We start from the raw sequence: 17,253 nt of genomic DNA, 5'->3' as shown, positions 1-17,253 counted from the left end.
GTCCACAAACTGTACTGAGTGGGTTTTGGATCATGCGTGTATTCCGCCTGTAATGTTTTCTTGTGCCTAGAAAATCGTAGAATGTTGATACAGCTGGCAAAAAGCCGTACGGATCATAATATTCGGGTATTTGATTTGGAGAAAAGTAAAAACCAATCCAATGTTTGCCTGGACCGGAAGCGATGTCCGTATTCACAATGTATGCACATGGTTTTCTGTCTCTTGGCTCTAACGGCAGTGTATCAGCCGCGCAAACTTCAACGAAGGTTGTTCGTGTTTCCAAATGTCGTTTGAGAAGACGATCGATTTCCTTATTATTCATTGAAGGTGGCTGTGCGATTGTTGTCAATTTCCACAATAGCGTCGAATTCCATATAAACTACAATAGTTATACTCTTATCGGCTGGTTCTTTCAAACGAATGTCAAGACTTATGTTTCCTTCACGTACCAAGTTGAAATTGGAACCGTTGGAATCATCTGCTAACAGGTTGAAGACGTAGAGAGCGTATCCTTTCGGATAATCCTCGTTCGTGTTTATACCTATTCCCTGGTCAGTTCCCCAAACGTTAGTTCCGTGTAATACCGTGAAGTAACCGGGTAGGAACTGATCGTTGCCGTAATCGAGTTTGATCGTTTCAAACGGTACTGGCGTTCGGTTTTGTCGCAACGTAATACTCGACACATTGAAGTGCTGAAAGTTGAACGGGTTCTTGTCCAGCGTTCCGTTGAAAGCGTCGGACTCCACCAATCCTACGACGATTCTTCCCGGTAAACGACCCTGTAACAAGTTATTTTCTGACAAATCCGAACGGTTGGCGCCACGTGTATAAAACTTCATTTGAATCGATGTTACGGGATATTTGGCGGGTCCTTGCAAAAGACGTTCCTCATGGCTAAGGCGAACATGTTCGGCAATAGTTTTGATATTGATTTTCAAAATCGCTTCCTCCAAACTAATCGTGTACTCCTGGTTGTTATCCTTGGCCATTAAGACAAAACTGGGGTCTTGTCTCACCAATCTTACCGTCAGTTTTACTTGAATCAGAATTAATTTTTTCTGCGCAAAGAGTTCGTTGTGAATCTGCCCCAGGCACTCTACCGTTTTACTGCCTTTTGTCCACTTAAAGCGAGCATTGGCGCCTTTGTTTGCACTTGTTCCTGTTTTCACGGTATTACCCTGTAGATCGGGGTTCGCTGTGTCCTTGTAATATCCACCAATTTGGAGCTGGTCACTTTTTGCTGCCTTCGAGAACGAGAGGGTGGACTCGAGATACGATCGATAGCCGTACATCTGATCGTGCCCCCCTACCTGTCTTCCATTGGCATAAACCTCAACTTGTTTGAAATAGCTTCCGATAAAATAATTGATGGGAAACACCAGCGATTTATCGGGAAATGGGTCCGCTGTCGTGAGTACTGCACCATCTTTGTCCAGTATCCTGAATTTCAGATACAAAAAGCTGTCTCCCAAATTCAAATATTCGTCTTCGGCGGCGTTGACCCTAAATTCAATTGGACCACCCTTGTCCAGGGAAGTGATAGGATGGAACTCTTTGAATGAACTGTCCTCTATACTCGTCTGTGTGGGCTTAACTTCAAAGAGTTCCAATTCGCTACGTCCGCAATCGCAAGAGTCCGTATCCAATAGCGACATGATAGCTCTTATATTTTAGCTGAAGAAAATGTTGCCTCCCTGTTGTTGTCGTCGGTTTTTACGCGATTTTCTCTTCCTTTTTCCTCCTTGGGACTCCTGGGCCCCCACATGGGCTTTTCCTTGTTTTTTGTGTCTTTTGGCCGTTAAACTCTGCCCAATTTCTTCATCTGTATTATCCGGCGCTAAGATATGACGCTTGATCCCGCCAACAACTTGTTTTTTAATGTTATGTCCGATTTCGTGTAAGCTTTCTTTTCCCCTTTCCTTCAGGGCGGTTTTAATATCTTTTTCACCGGACACCACGTCCGAAAGCGCTTGAGCGCCCGATTTTAAGAGGCTCTTTCCAGCGCTTACGGCTACCTTTTTTATGGAAGGAACCTCGACCTTTTTCAGCATCGGAACCACTGTTTTGAATATTGAGCTGAATATGCCTCCGAGTCCATGCCCATGCTGGTATAAGCTATCTCCTCGAAAAACGGGAAGCCCAGAACCCGTCTGATAGTGTCTTCGATATGCGTTTAAGTCCGGACGGTAAGGAACCAGCACCATGATGAATTTGTCCTCGAACGATTTTACAGGGTGAATGTTTGTTTCTTGTTTTTAAAAACACGATATTTTCCCCTCACAAACCCTTTAAGAGCTAGGTGCGTTTTTCCCACTTGGTTATGCGGTCCGATTGTTCTTCTTCTTCGTTTTCTTTATGACTTTTGTCCGGACTAGCTGTTGATTCCAATAGAGGACTCCATGATTTGTTTTGGGACCAATTGGGCACAGTTTGTACAGGCGTTGTTTTTTTACTCCCGAGTATAAGTGCTTTTTCCCTGGTTTTACTCAGACGTGACGAGCGTCGTTGCTTCGGTATTTCTGAATCCTTAAACAATTTTGGTGCACTTGTAGCTTTTTCTTGTGGACTCATGGCAAAAGATAGAGGTATTGGCAAGCCCATAACCGATGTTTCCTTCCTTTTGGCTGCTTTTTTCGCCTTCATCAACGGCGAAAAGACACCCTCTTCTGTGCTGATGCTCTCCTCCAAGGTGCGCCCCGCGAGTGGAGATAACAATTTTGACTTCCTAATAGCGCTCTGAATTGTTGTCAATTTGGAACCGTCCTCATCAGCGACAAGTTTCGGTTTTTTTCTCTCTGATAGTAGTGGGGGTGTGTTGGTAGACGGTCTCTTCATTTCCGGTGTATAGGCTATCCATCCCGGCGGCACTCCGATCTTCAAGAAGGCATCTCTCAATTCGGTGGCCCCCGGCGGGACAACGTAGTTCATGCTCTCCGGCTTCATTAGGAATTCAATGTTTCGTACGATATTTGTATTGGGTAACTTTGTTCCCTCGATTATTAATTTTTAGCTGAACGGATCCCAGTCTATCGTTGAACGGTGACGTCTTACGTAATTTTTCATAATGTCCTTAATAAAGGGGTGGTGTAATTTCAAAGTGGGCGCGATCAGATCGAGTACATTCTTTTCCCCGTAATCCGCTACGCGATCGAATAAAGCTTTTGTCTCTCTTCTTCGAGCCTGACTGAAAAGTTTCATTTTTAAATCGACCGGTAGATTGGCATATTTTTTCGCCACTAACAGTCGATCCGATGAAGGCTCCTCCTCCTCCTGCTCCTTGTCATATGCTGCCTCGTTGCTGATAGAGTTAAAGGCTTTCGTCGTTGATGAATCGTAACTGTTAGTCGGTATGTCTGCACCGACCATCGCACAACGACGCTTGTAGACTTCCACGGAATTAAGATACATTCCTCGAATCCCCCTTTGTCCTGTTGTCCTGAATATCTGGCCATTTTGCTGGCTAAAGTTCTACTTCGAAAACGGAGGAAAGACTTATTTGCCGATTCCACCGATCAAACTGCCAATCGCCGAAACGGCCAGTGGAATCAAGGCGCTCAAGAATCCTCCTTTGATGCCTTCGGTCGCCAGTATGTCTTTGCGTCGCTGCAGGCTTGTTCGTGGGCGAAAGAGCTTCTGTACCATAGAGCTGTGTTTCTGCAATTTCCTGATCTTATCCGCTGAAATGCCGCTCACATTTCTATTACCCACGTTGTGGATGCATTCGAGCAAAGCGTCCATTTGCCCCGCGTTGGCGATTTCCAAGAGTTTTGCTTGATTCTTTTTGCTAGTTTTGCTCAAGAGCGATAAAAAATCGATATGATCGGCGGCAGTGAAATCGCGAGGGAGATTCCTCTGCCTATTATAAGACTGTCTCCTCCCCGTTCCTTTGCGTCTCCCCTTCTGTTTACTCCGAATTAATTGCTCCATGAGGTGTCTATTATTTGGTAGCATCTTAAACTATACTGGCACTGGTAATATATAATTGCACGAAACGATCTCTTTTGACTCAATGTTTATTGTTGTCTTCTCACACACCGCATCCAAACGAAGCCTATCACATTGTTCTTAGCGGTTTTTTTGCCAAATTCGCTTACTATTGTTGTACAATTTTCGTGGTACAAATATTCTTTGATAGTCTCCGAAAAGGTCTGTCCTGAAGCGAATCTCCTCCGGACTATTTTGAGTGCCGTCGACGAAAAGATATCCGTTCGGTTTTGAAGTTGCCTTTTCATAGATTTCCATGAAAAGCCGTTGGTTGGCCGGCATAATCCTGGAGCCGAGATGACGGGCTGTAGATTTATCTAATGGACTATGGAATAGCACGTAAATATGGGCGCAGCGTTGTAGAGTAATGCGTTCCGAGCCTTGGTAGAACATATTTTGCATCAGAATTATCCAGGAAAGTGAATTATGATGACATTTTCTTGTCGCCATATCGGAAATAGCTTTGCTCTTCGAGACATCCTCCATTAAATCGTCGTAGATATGCAATCCGAACTTCTGCTCTCCGTTGTGCTGTTGCGGGTGAATGTAATCGTCCATATTTTCGGGTAGTCCTTGAACTAGCATTATTCGCTTTCTCGTCGTGTCACTTTCAATTTCAGCCACGGTTTTACTTCGCTTCCCATAGAAGAGATATATGAAGCCGAATGGTCTATCGAAGATACGACTGGCATTTTCGATCAAGCGCATAGTAAATTCTGTTTTCCCGCTCAAGGGCGCCCCTTGAATTATGGCCCCAAAGGGCAAAGCAATTCTGCCGTCGAAACTTAGCCTTTCTTCCATCATGATAAAGAGGGCATCTCGTGTAACTGGTTTTTTTAACAGTATACGATGAGATGATGTGGACATCCGTCTCAATAAGTTTCTTTCACAGTCAAATTAATATGAAACGCGAGCAAGCTCTGATGATGATCGAAGATGGCTTGGCAATCTCTCACCGCCTTCAGGCCTCCTTCCTTCGTGTCGATGAGTGACCCCTCCTCTGTTATGTAAGGGAAGTCACTTGTCCTTTGTCCACCCATTCGTCAAAACTCGACGGCCAGCCTCTGTAGTGTACGAAGAATTGGAGCTTTCCCTTGCGTTTCCGGCGTTTTAAAATATCGACGTGATAGGTTTGCTCATCCGTTGGCATCTCAATTTTCTGCATCTGATGTTCATAAAACGAGCCTTTGATCAGTTCTTGCTGTAAGTCATGCAGCTTATAGGTGGGTGGCTCTGTCGCTCTGCGATGTGCGACTACAAAATTCTCTTCTGTCCATTTGGCAGTCGATCCTTTCTCAAACAGGCTGGTGGGAATTCGAACGATACGAACTACGTCCCCGATTTGGAAACAAAAAATGGCTTTTTTCGGAAATTCCTTTCCGTACAGTTTGTCCCATAAATACTATTCGTGTTCAATCTTCACATCCTTGGGTTTCATACCGATTACTCTGTGAACGCTTGCATTGTAAGCAGCCAGCAAATCGGGCAGTGCCTCCAACCATCGGTATGTATTGCGTTGCGTGAACAAACGAAACATTCTGTCTTTCAACGTTCGATTGAATCTCTCCACTAGGGCCGCTTTGGGATGACTGTAGACCGAAAATAGTTTAATCCCACGCTTTTTTAAAAGGCTTTGTACAACACCATTGTAAAACTCACCGCCTTGATCCACTTGAATAAGTCGCGGTTGGCGTTTTAGTCTTCTGAAAATATCCTCCAGGGTCGAAGCTACCTCGCGGCCAGTTTTTGTTTTCAAGGGTGCCGCAAAAGCAAACCGTGAAAATACATCGATTCCGGTCAAGAGATATTTATAATTCGAATTGCGAGCGGCTATTTTATCGAGCGAAACTAAGTCTAATTGCCACTGATCATCGATTCCCCTATGCGGGAAACGCCATCTCACCTTTCGATGTAAGGTATAAGTGTCTTGTCCCCTCGACCAATCTTTAACATGATTTCTTTTTTCGAAAAGTCGATGAGGAAATCTCTTGAGAAACAGCTTATTCTCCCAAGCTCGAATAAGGTTTCGACGAAGTGGAGGGACGAAAAAAGGCTTCGATCCGTTACGATTATTGTAGTGTTCTTTTCCCTCTTCTCCATCGCTAACTTGTTCAAAAGCTGAGGAACTGTCTCTCGGACGACTCTGTTGAGCGACTGTACAAAATGGATGTGGGCTAGGGGAGCCTCCATCAAGGGATTCTCGTAACACATTTTGAGCGGGTTGTGTCCCTGAAACGAGGTGAACTCGTCCAGGCATTCCCTTATGCTAACAATACTGAAGGGTAGATCGTCGCCGTGGAAGGTAGCCATTTCTTGTATTTGATCTATGATGGTTGTTTTGCCGGCTGCGATTATACCTTCGACCGCGAACATAAAGACATTTTCGGCAGGACGACTCATCCTTATATGAATAATATGCTTAATATATGTTTTTATGAACTATATGTTACAATGCGTGTGCTGGACTATAGAGACAGTCTTTGCTGTACAATGTAAAGTTTTTCTAGTAAATTCTCTTGTCACATGATACTTATCACAATCTTCAATAGGCTCACAAGGGGATGGTGTAGCTTCAAACTCCTTTACAAAATCCAATGGCTCCGTAGATACACTGTCTTCCCCGTCGAAAAAGTCTTGCTCGTGTTTTCTTTCCACACGAGCGCAGCAAATAAGAGTGCAGTGAACGTCTTCCATGTCACTTTTCACAGACGGGCTAATCGTTTGCGTTGTGTCGCGCAGACTAGTACCAACTCGAAACGAGAGTCCCCTCGCTATGGGGAGATTCCTGCTCTTCGCTCTGTTCGCTTTCACTGCTTTCCACGATTTTTCTTTTTCTTCCTCTCGTTTGGGGAGCCTTTTTAGCATCGCCGGCCTGAAAAAACTCATCCTCAACATTTTGTTCTTCGTTTTGTCTACAACGAAGCTCTGCTCTCTGCTGTTGCCCCTTTCCTCTTCCATCGCCTTCTCCGTTTTGCTGTTCTGCTTTGAAAACCTTGTAACTGACCTTCTTCAATTTCTCCACGTTCATCAAAAAATCTGCGATGTCTTCCCCAAGTAAACTGATGCACTTTTGACGATTATTCTTCAAATAGAGGTGAAACCAGGTGTCACCTTTAAATCTCGTCACATCAACGTTGCACCGTTTGCCGACCGCTATGTTGCAGCGTATGTTTTTTGTACTTCTAGTATTCTTTGTCGAACTCATGTTGCGGCAAGATGCGTCTAATACACTTATGGATATTTGTCCTTGTCACAATGTGATTCCCTGACTTCTTTACTCGTTTTTGATGCGGTAGTGTCCAAAGGCGAATGTGTGAATGTTATCTTTGCACAGCCAGCGTTTCGTGTCCAATGGTGACAAAGCTTTTTTTCTCTTGCGTTAATGTATAAAGCTTTAGTTTTTTCGACCTAATCGATTTAAAATTACACGTACTGGGTGCCGCTTGTGAAGATGTGTTCATGTATAGCGCATCTTCGTACTGCTCAAAGCCAATGCTTTGCATAACGCATCTGGGCAAACCCTTGGCCTTGCTGGTGACTGCCTCCGACCGATGTCTTGTACTGTACATTTTGGCACGCAAACCAACAAAGTCCACAATGGGATCGCACGCATCCTCTCGCTTGAAAGTACCTCGAACTTTTTTGTTCGTTTCGCAGAAGTAGGGCGAGTCTTTCGGATAATTAGACAGATCGAAATAGCGTCGGTTCGCGAAGAAGTCCTCGTCCACGTTCCCCTCATATTCTTCCAAGAAATACAGCAGGCTATCCGTGTCCGTCATCAACAGGTGGCACCGGTCCCCGTACAATGGCTTAATGAAGTCATAGTGCATTTTGCACAATTTCATTTTGCTTGTTTCGAGACAGACCATTCCCGCTGTGATGGGACGATCCAGAAGTATGCTGCGGGGTTTCATTTGTATGCCTACCAGTTTCCTATTGTAAATGGTAACTGACTTGAAATTCGGTTTGCTCGTTTTTGTTAGGAATTTTCTCTTGTCCGACACTAGACTCATATTGATGTGCTTTGTTTTGTCTTGGAGGAATTTCCCGTAGCAAGAATTAATCGCTTTTTTCCAAAAGTCAGATTCGAAGGGATTGTTTGCCGCGGCCTTCCTCTGCTCCGTGCAGAAGCTGACGAAATCTTTCATCCAAGGCGACTGATCGAAAGCCAGAATCCTATGCACTTTGCTCAGCGTCATGCCCAGCTGAAGATAATATAGCAGGTTTTTCAGATAGACAATGTAATTTGTTCTCGGTCCAAGATGAGGAATCAGTTTTTCTCCGGTGGCGGCACTTCGTATTTGTGAGGGATCCATTAGTTTTCCCGCCAAAACATGCATTAGCGGACTCCACTGCGAAGGGCATATGCACAGTTTCTCTGGCGCTAAAGGAAAGTCATTGTGCGAATCGTGTAGACAAGTAGGATATTCGAGGTCCACCTCTAGTATGTATCCTGTAGTGCTATCGTCTGACAAAGACAAAACATTCAATTCGTTCGGGTCGTCAACCTCGATCCAGCGATAGTTTCCGTGCGGTAAATCTTGACTGAGGGAGTAGCCGTAGAGATTCGTCGCGTCAAGGGCAAATATCTGCGCGCCACTCTTCTTGTCTGCTTCTCCTGAAAATACCCCCTTCTCTTCAACATCATCATCATCGTCAACAGATATGTGGGCCCGTCGTTGGAAAATGGAAGCGACACCTCCACGAATGCCTTTTTTGACAAACAGATATTGCTCCAGGTCTTCTATCAAGTCTATATGAACTCTTGTCATTTTGAGCATGGCATCGAATGTCATGTGAGGGGCCGATATATATTTTACTGGATCTAATTGAAAATGTTTCATGGACATGGCACGAAATTTCTCAAAACAATCGGCTAGTAGTAAAACGTCTGTTTGGAGATAGACTACAAGATAATCACCAAGGGTCTTGCAGTTCATTGTTCGCCATACCTTTGTTGCATGCTCGTAATCCTCCGATGAAATGGGTTGTTTTTTCAGCGAATTGAAAAATGTCTCGACCGGCGGAAACTGCCTCTCTTGAAGTTTTGATGGTCTGTCCAGATATTCGTAGCAAAAGACACCCTTGCGCAACAAAAGATCGTACATTTCACTCGATCCTTTCACGTATTCGGAGAGGAGAGGAAATGCGATCTGGTTCTGCTTCATCCCACTTTCCGGGTCTACAATAGTGCTAGTTTTGTTTTTCATCAATTCCACTAGATTTGCTAAAGACGAGGGCAAGAATTGAAAACTATCCAGGAAGACTAACGTTTGACAATATATGGCCAAGTAGTGCTCTGAGTTTTTAGGCAATATTCGAAACTTATTCGATTCTCCATCTTGTTTTGCCAATTCCTCTACAAAAAGGTGATTGTCATATCTCGTGGCATTATGCGCCAAACAACTGATCTGTAATTCCCTTTCCGAAGCATAAGTCAAGTTGCAACGATTACAGAGCACGTATCGCATCCGATCCGCTTGCAAGTGACAATGGTCGATGCACTTTTTCACGCCTATAGTGAATTCAATGCCACACATCTCGCAATGCTGCTGCGAGACAAACTTCTTCCAATCACGCGAAGACATATGTTCAAGACTGTCTTTTGAACAATGTAAATCGATAATGTGCGCTTCCTCGATCTGTTCATTGAGCCATTCGAGAAATTTCTTTACACAATCGGAGCCCACGTAGGTGAAGAGGGAAGAATTGCAATCGGGATTGACGCAGAGACGTTTTCCCGCTACCGCGATGGGCATATAGCGGCTTGAACCATCACTCAGAGTTGATTCGCATGGCGTATAAGACAAGTTTCAAAATCATATATTATCAGGTGCCGTCTCGCGCACATGGCTTTGAAATTGTCGAATTTCATTTGGCCTTTCCTCGGAAAGGTGTACACTTGGCCCGTATCTAGACAACATCTTTCATGAGCACGTTTTTTACTCTTTGAGGAATAGCAGGTCAAACACGATCTGCAAACGAATTTTTTCCCGTGGCGACCACTAGCCCCGTTGGCGATTAACCTACTCAGATTTGTGATCAGAAAAAAGTGATCTTGCCAGTACAACAAGTCAATATGCTTCTCTTCCGGAATCGATCTCCTGTTTGCTGAAAGATGCAGTACTTGCAACGGTACAGCATGACGTCCTGCTGTGCCAGCAACTTCATGACTCTCGTTCGAAAGCCAACGAAAAACGTTAATGGAGAGGTTGTTCCGTCGTTCGAAAGTGGAAATCTGACCAATGCTAGTTGGATAGGAAATATTACTCAAATCGAGCTTCGTACGTCTTTCCCATGAATTCATGTCAAATTGCCTGTCCGATCTGATGCGACCTCCTGCCAGGCGTTCTGAGTGGGCCGCGATACAGAACAAAAAACATTTATCGTCATTTCCGTAATCAATGTTCGTCTGAATACAAGCGCGTTTATTTCTCACCGCCGAGGGTAAGAAAGGGTGTGGATGCGAAGTGCCACCCCTCAGGGGCTCAAACTGTGCCACCGTTAATCTCAACGCGTTCACATGTTCAAAAACCCAGCCCGAACCTTCGTGTAGATAGGACTCGCATTTCGAAATGATTTCTTGAAAATCTGTCTGTAACAAGTCTTTTAATTGGCTCTTATAGAAAACTTGTTTTGTATTGGTGCAAATCCAGGGTTCCGATGTGCGTTTCTCATATTGTCCCTCGATAATGGATCCATCATCTGCCACGACATCGACTTCTTTGCTGAATAGAACTTGAACCTCAAAGTGATACTTAAGAGCGTTCTTCGCGTCAGTTAGACTATCAAATTTCTGAGAAATGTGTTTATGAATAAGTCCGTTTGCCTCCCTGTGCAAAAACTTCAACAAATCATTTGCAACGTGTATATTCGTGTGTTCCCATTGCGTTCCCAGATTGCCTCGGAATGATTTTTTTAAACGAAATTCTGCTTCGAGCGCCATTATCAGAGAGAGAAAGAGGTCCTAAAATAGACCTCGAAAATCACTAATTTTCAAGCCGTCCTGCCGCAAACGGGTATCGTCTCCGTCAACCTCTATCACTTTAATTCCTTTTTGTGTTTGCAGATGGCCTGGTGATCACTTCGGGCAACTATTTCTGACTTAGTATGCAACAGACCTGCAAATAGGGCATTCGTTTTCGTGCAATGCTTTCAATAGATCTCCGTGGCAGCGCCCTGGTTTGCACCAACAGCCCAGAACTGCATGCGACAATTTGTGAATGTAACGGAGAAGATTTCTCCGCCGTATGTAAGCTTACTCGTTATAAAACCTCAAAGAGCGTTCTCGGCTGGTATTTTCGTCAATTATGTACGGATTCTGCCATCCCAGATGGCTTGAAATAAGCGTTTCTGACATTTGCGTTGTTCTTCTGCAGTCATATTCGTATTATTCGTGCCACAGCGCAATATCTCCGAATCTCCCAGATAATGCGTCAAATTTCGTCCGATGTACACGTGTCGACGAGATGCTAACAGCCACCCTTCGAGATTTCGAAAGCCCATATTACTTAAATTGAGCGAAGAGATATTAATAACACGCCGCATGATGTTTGAATATAAAGCTTTGATAAAATCCGACGGATTTAGGCGTCTGGTGTGCAAAAAGGACATTCGATTTCTTCTTGTTGGTTCAAATGATCACCTACGAAATGCAATTTTCTCTGAACTTCACCGTAGGCTCTTAAAAGGTTTCGAAATTCACGCAATTTGAGTGAAATTCGGCGGCACTTGTCCAAGCTTTGTATTTCTAGCCTATTCCTTCTGGTGAAATTAACAAGCAGTCCTACTGCACGGAGCGAATAGTAATATTCTTCGTCTGAATGGTGTTGGCGCGAAAAAGCATCTGTTAACTGTTCACTCATGCACAGCATCTCTTGGGCTTGTTCTGAAGTCAGATCGATGCGGTTTTCCGCGTCGAAGTTAATAAGCGATATTTTTTGCAACCGTGCGTTGATGGGTGCTGATATGCGGAGGGTGACGCGAACACTCAACCGATACGTGTAAACGTTAATTTCTTCTCCCTCTGTGATAGAGCCCTGACGTTCCATCTGTCGCTTAAAAATGATTCTGTCCTGGGTTTTTTATGATTTGTGCTATTTACAAGGCCAACGGGTAATCTAGCTCTCGTCTGCCTTTCATCTAGTGGCGCCGCTGGCGTCGAATGTGTAATGTCACAATGACTTTACCGAATTTAAAATCGATTAGATTTCGCATATCGTCGCAAATGTTAATTTCTATGAATTGAAAAAACTTTGCACTCAGGGGTCTGTAGCGTATTCTTTCAAACGATTTGGAGAGATATTTGCCGTGTTCTTCCGGGCGTGTGGGTATCGTTCGTAGCAAGGGGACAAAAACGTTTCCCACTTGTGTTGGCTTTACTAAATTCGAGTAAAAGAATAGTGCATACTTCGAGGACATCAAATCACATTTTCGTTCCGCTACAACGCGATAAAAACGCCTTGACAGAGGTGGTAAATTCACGGCTGCCTGATCTCCTTGTAAACTAGACGTATCATCATCATCATCATCATCATCCATACTTTCATCTGACCTGCCAAAATCATCGCTTGTAAAAGTGCGATCGGTGTTCCCTCCTTCGGAACTTTTTTTGCCCACAAGAGGGCCCGCCGTCACTGGGTTTCCTTGGCCGAATGTTCCCCCAATACTGTCTTTGACAACAGTGTGTACTGGTGTCGTTTTCTTAGCCTCAGAATTACTCTTGGGTATAATAATTTTTCCATCGACGTGAAAATATTTCGCCTTCGCAAAACCGAGCACTTCTGCTAAGTAAGTGTCCATCAAAATGGCTTCGCCGTGTCTCAGTTTTATGGCTACGTGTTGGCCCCGCGTGAGAAGAAAATCACCGCTCCACTGAACTGGTTTCTGTCTATTTAGCGCCGTTATCAAATCTTCAATTGACGAGACCCATTTTTCGCTCTGCGCGCAGGCATCAAGCAATACGGGCGCTTTGTCGGGTTCGTTTAAATCTGCCAGCGCTATCTGGTAAGTACACCTCTTAACGTTGATCTCGCTCGACCAAGAATGTGCGTAGTAGACCTCCGCGATGCCACATTCGTATGCAAAAGGCGACATCGTGAAATCGAGCGGCTTCGCCAAAGGAATCCTAAAATTCGAACTAGTGTTGGGCCGACTTCCCCTTTGTACGGGCGTATTTGAGGGCACACGATATACGTATCTTGTTCCTGCTCCTCCATTTGGTCACGATTAAAGTAAGCTATCCTTGAAATATTCTTAGTAAATGGTAGGCGTCTAGCTATTGTCTCAGTTAGATTTTGACGTAGTTAGACCCTTCCTCTGGCACGAAACAGAATATATCTTGTATGGCGCGATAGGCGACAAGATCTATTTGTAAACCCGAACGAAGGATAGAGTAACTCTTCTCTTGTGTTTTCTTTCTTTCATCAGGAGATGTGTTCTTTCTTATCAATTGTTTGCTGACTAATGATTGCAACGAAAACAATAAAAGATCAGGTAGTGCAAAAGCTCTTAGCATCGTCTTCCAACAGGGACAGTCGACTCTACATAGGGGGCAGAGATTCCCAAAATGACAGACACGTTCTAATACATCTTTGATCGAAGTCAAGGCAAAATCTGGACATCGGCAACTCTTATTTCGCCTACTAATATAATGCATGTCTGATGCCGCAGTAGACTTTAGTGAACGGCTCCACCCCAAATCATGGGGCTTCTTTTTCAAAACATCAGAGGAGAATTGTGCTCTCATAGTGACAACAACACAACTGTACTTTAGAAAGTGTACATTGCGGTGGTAGGAACTAGGTTATGTTTTAGGCCCTTTTGACCAAAGACCTTACAGGTCTTTTGCCCCAAATAAGCCTACAACCCCCAAAGAACCATCCACCGCAATATACACTTTCTATCATTCATGAGATTCCCAGTGAAGCGTTGCAATGAAATGGTCAATGAAATGGTGAGGGAATACTAGAGTTCAATGGGTTAATTTAATCATGACTTACTGTATTCCAACAGAAAGTACACGTTAATATCTTTCCAAGGATACCTCATTTGCAAATATCCGTTAAAAAATAGCAGAGAAATGAACCCTTGAAGTTCGCACATCTTGACAGTCCCAGCGTATTCCAATAAATGCTGTAGGCCTACAAGACAGCTGATACAGTGATTAATCATTGTTGCTTGAATCTATTGAAAATATTGTTGACAGAGTCTGCATGTACATGGTAACATATGTTACCAAACAATACTCACGTCCCAAAGTATTACAAAGGTCTATTGTTCGTTAATGCGTTTATCCGACAGAATTTCGAGAAATTATTTTAACGACGCAAAAATAATTTTCAGCTCCGAAAATATTTTCGAAAATTCTGTCGGATAAACGCATTAAGACACAATAGGCCTTTTCATGTCTTTGACAAGCAAAAATAATTAATGACTGCAACATCTGATATGGCCATTGTAATTTGCAAGCACAAATAATTAATGATTGCAACATCTGATATGGTCATTGTACAACTGAATATCACTATGGTTTAAAGGCAAATGTTATTCTGTCCATGGAGACATGATGTTAACGTCACACTTCCTCCATCTGGTGAGATTGTGCGTAACTGAAATCTTCATTCATCTTGCAGACAACCACTGGGAGGCCCTAGTTGACGACGACTGTGTCCATTCACATGTACCCTGGTGTGCCCTGGTGACACTGAGTTGTTCAGTTCTTCATGAGCTAGGTGATGACGTCATGGGCGGGAATTTTTGAACTACCGGTAGTCAAAAATACATGTAATTCTGCTTAAAGGGATTAGATGCGGTGGTTTATCTGTGTAGTAAGGGGAATGATGTACCAGTTTGACACCATGTGGCGCCACCTGTAGTATTTCTATTTACTGTGGAACCAAGTGGATTTTAGAGGCCTTAATTTTGCCTGGAAAATGTAACATAATTTTACTAGTAAATAAATAGAAAATGGCAACAGGATATTTATTAAATACCGAAAGGGCACATAAGATTCCACTTGGTTTGAAAGCTGAGAGGCAGCATCATATCATTACTCATAACCCCTCATCTGCTAACCCCAAAGAAACATTGTATGTTAGAATACCGGCATTGCGAGAGAATACATTCTTTGTACCTAAATCTCTTTATCTGTCTGCTGATGTAACCATTTCTGGTGATTCTAAAAATAGTGTTGTAAATAATCTTGGTAGAAACCTGATTTCAAAGATGGTGGTTAAGTGGGGAACAGAGCAGATATTTGACCTTGACGAATACAGTCATTATTCTACATTTAAAGATCTGTGGCTAACAGAAGAAGAAAGAAATGATAGAGTTTTTCAGGGTATTCAATCAGAAAATCTTAGAGAATTAAGATCAGGAGTCGCTGAAGCTGATGTCACTGGAGAAACAGCTAATGAAAAAACATTAAAGAAAGTGTTTGACAAGAAGTACAAAATACCGTTAGATTTTGAACTATTCCAAAATCATGCTCCATTTTACAAGTTTCCAATTCAAGAAGATGTTATCATTGAAATCACATTAGCACCAAAAGAAGAGATCATAGTTACCGCAACCACAGCAAGTATGGGCTACAAACTAGAGAATATTTGTTTTGAATATGACACCGTAACCAACAAAATGATTGCTAGTCAATTGAGTAACAAGTACAATTCTGGATTCTCAATATTTTATGATTGGGTAGACCATTTTAAGACAGTCAATGTTACTACTAATGAAACACTAATTAATGAGAACATCAACTTTCCAAGAATGTCTATTAAAGGATTATTGTTACTATTTGTGTCTGACTATGTAGATGGAGCTAGAGATTCAGAGAAGTTTGAAAACCCTAACATAAGTAAAGTGCAGATCACAATAGAGGGTGTTGCCAATCAGGTGTTCCCAGAAGGAATGAGAATGATGGATCAATGGGAGGAGATCAAGAAACATTTTATGTCTGAAGATTTGAAGAAAACTCATGACTGTAACATGACAATGGAGAAATACTATGGTGATTCTAATCACTATGGTTTATGGTTGGACCTGAGAACTTCTGAAGACAATCGTCTACACGGATCATGAAAGAAGCTCCAGAACACAAAAGATGGTATTCAATTATCTATTACAAAGAAATCTGGAAAGGGACCATACAAAATGCACATATTCGTGGTTTCTGACGCCCAGGTTAACATTCAGAATTCTCAGATTGCTTCACTCCAGCACTGAGGTGCTGCAAGAACAAAAGTTCACTCCAACACTGAGGTGCTGCAAGAACAAAGTTCGCTCCAGCACTGAATACTAGATAAATGAGTTTTACTAGTGATTTTCTAAGTAATTAAATGGATACACCAGGAAAGAAAGATATCATAAATACACTGTATCAAAGTTTACTGTTGGCATCAACAACAATTGGTTACTCTATGTTACTGAAAAGGTTCTTGAGAATCAATATTGGTCCCCCAAGTCAGGCCAACCTAGAGGAAATTCTTAAACTGGGCGGAACTGTAGCTATTAGTAATGGAACATTAGAGTACCTTTACGATCAAGGAATCCTACCCAGAAATATTATGAAGTAAGAATAATTTACTTATTTGATAAAAGGTAAATTTGAAAACGAAAATTTGCTTAAGTAAATGGTTACTATAATGAACATAGATTCAAGTGACTATCCAGATCAGAGTTCAAGTGATTTAACAGTCAATCTCAAGACTGAAATTCAAGATGCATGTAGCATCACTTTAACTTTTGCAGTAATACCTTGTACATTCTACAACATAAGTGCAGCCAGGGAGAATAACCGAATCAAAGTTAAGGGGTTTGATGTGGCAGAGATTACGCTACCAGATGGTCTCTATGACCTACAAAGCTTTTCAAAAGTATTTGCGGATAAGTTGAAAGAAAATAGTATGAGTCGAGGTGCTGTCAGATTTGACCTTGAAGAACCAACAGGTAAGGCCATCTTACACTTCCTAAAGAGAAAAAATAAGGCGCATTATCAGATCTATTTTCTTGGTAAAAGTAATGAATTATTTGGCATGAAATCAGAATGGCCTTACCCTTTAGACAATAAAAGTAAGGATGATGTTGTAAGCGAGAAACCCATCAATTTTAGACCAATTAACCATTTTGTTTTTCACTGTGACATAATCGAATCTAATAGTGTATTAAGTAATGGTGAAGCATCTGATGTGCTAACCACAAGACCAATAAAGGAAGCTAATTTTGGAGATTTAATAGCATACACATTTGAGAAACCAATAGCAATTCCCT

At 42.6% G+C, this 17,253-nt stretch overlaps 2 protein-coding genes across 2 annotated transcripts; both read right to left on the bottom strand.

Moving 5' to 3' along the window:
• Window positions 1-314: 314 nt before the first annotated feature.
• LOC135494065 (uncharacterized protein F54H12.2-like) lies at window positions 315-1,655 on the bottom strand. The gene has a single exon (XM_064781815.1). It carries the CDS (start codon window positions 1,653-1,655, stop codon window positions 315-317), a length of 1,341 nt encoding a protein of 446 aa, XP_064637885.1.
• Window positions 1,656-7,304: 5,649 nt separating this feature from the next.
• LOC135494064 (uncharacterized) lies at window positions 7,305-9,743 on the bottom strand. Its single transcript, XM_064781814.1, has one exon. It carries the CDS (start codon window positions 9,741-9,743, stop codon window positions 7,305-7,307), a length of 2,439 nt encoding a protein of 812 aa, XP_064637884.1.
• Between the last annotated feature and the right edge of the window lie 7,510 nt (window positions 9,744-17,253).

This window comes from Lineus longissimus, chromosome 9, assembly GCF_910592395.1.
Source record: "Lineus longissimus chromosome 9, tnLinLong1.2, whole genome shotgun sequence".
Lineage (NCBI taxonomy): Eukaryota > Metazoa > Nemertea > Pilidiophora > Heteronemertea > Lineidae > Lineus > Lineus longissimus.
The sequence above is the reverse complement of the archived record's forward strand: the minus strand, read 5'-3'. Positions and strand labels throughout refer to the sequence as shown.

Coding starts and splice junctions, on each gene's coding strand:
- LOC135494065 (XM_064781815.1), bottom strand. CDS start 1,655: ATGTCGCTATTGGATACGGACTCTTGCGATTGCGGACGTAGCGAATTG.
- LOC135494064 (XM_064781814.1), bottom strand. CDS start 9,743: ATGCCCATCGCGGTAGCGGGAAAACGTCTCTGCGTCAATCCCGATTGC.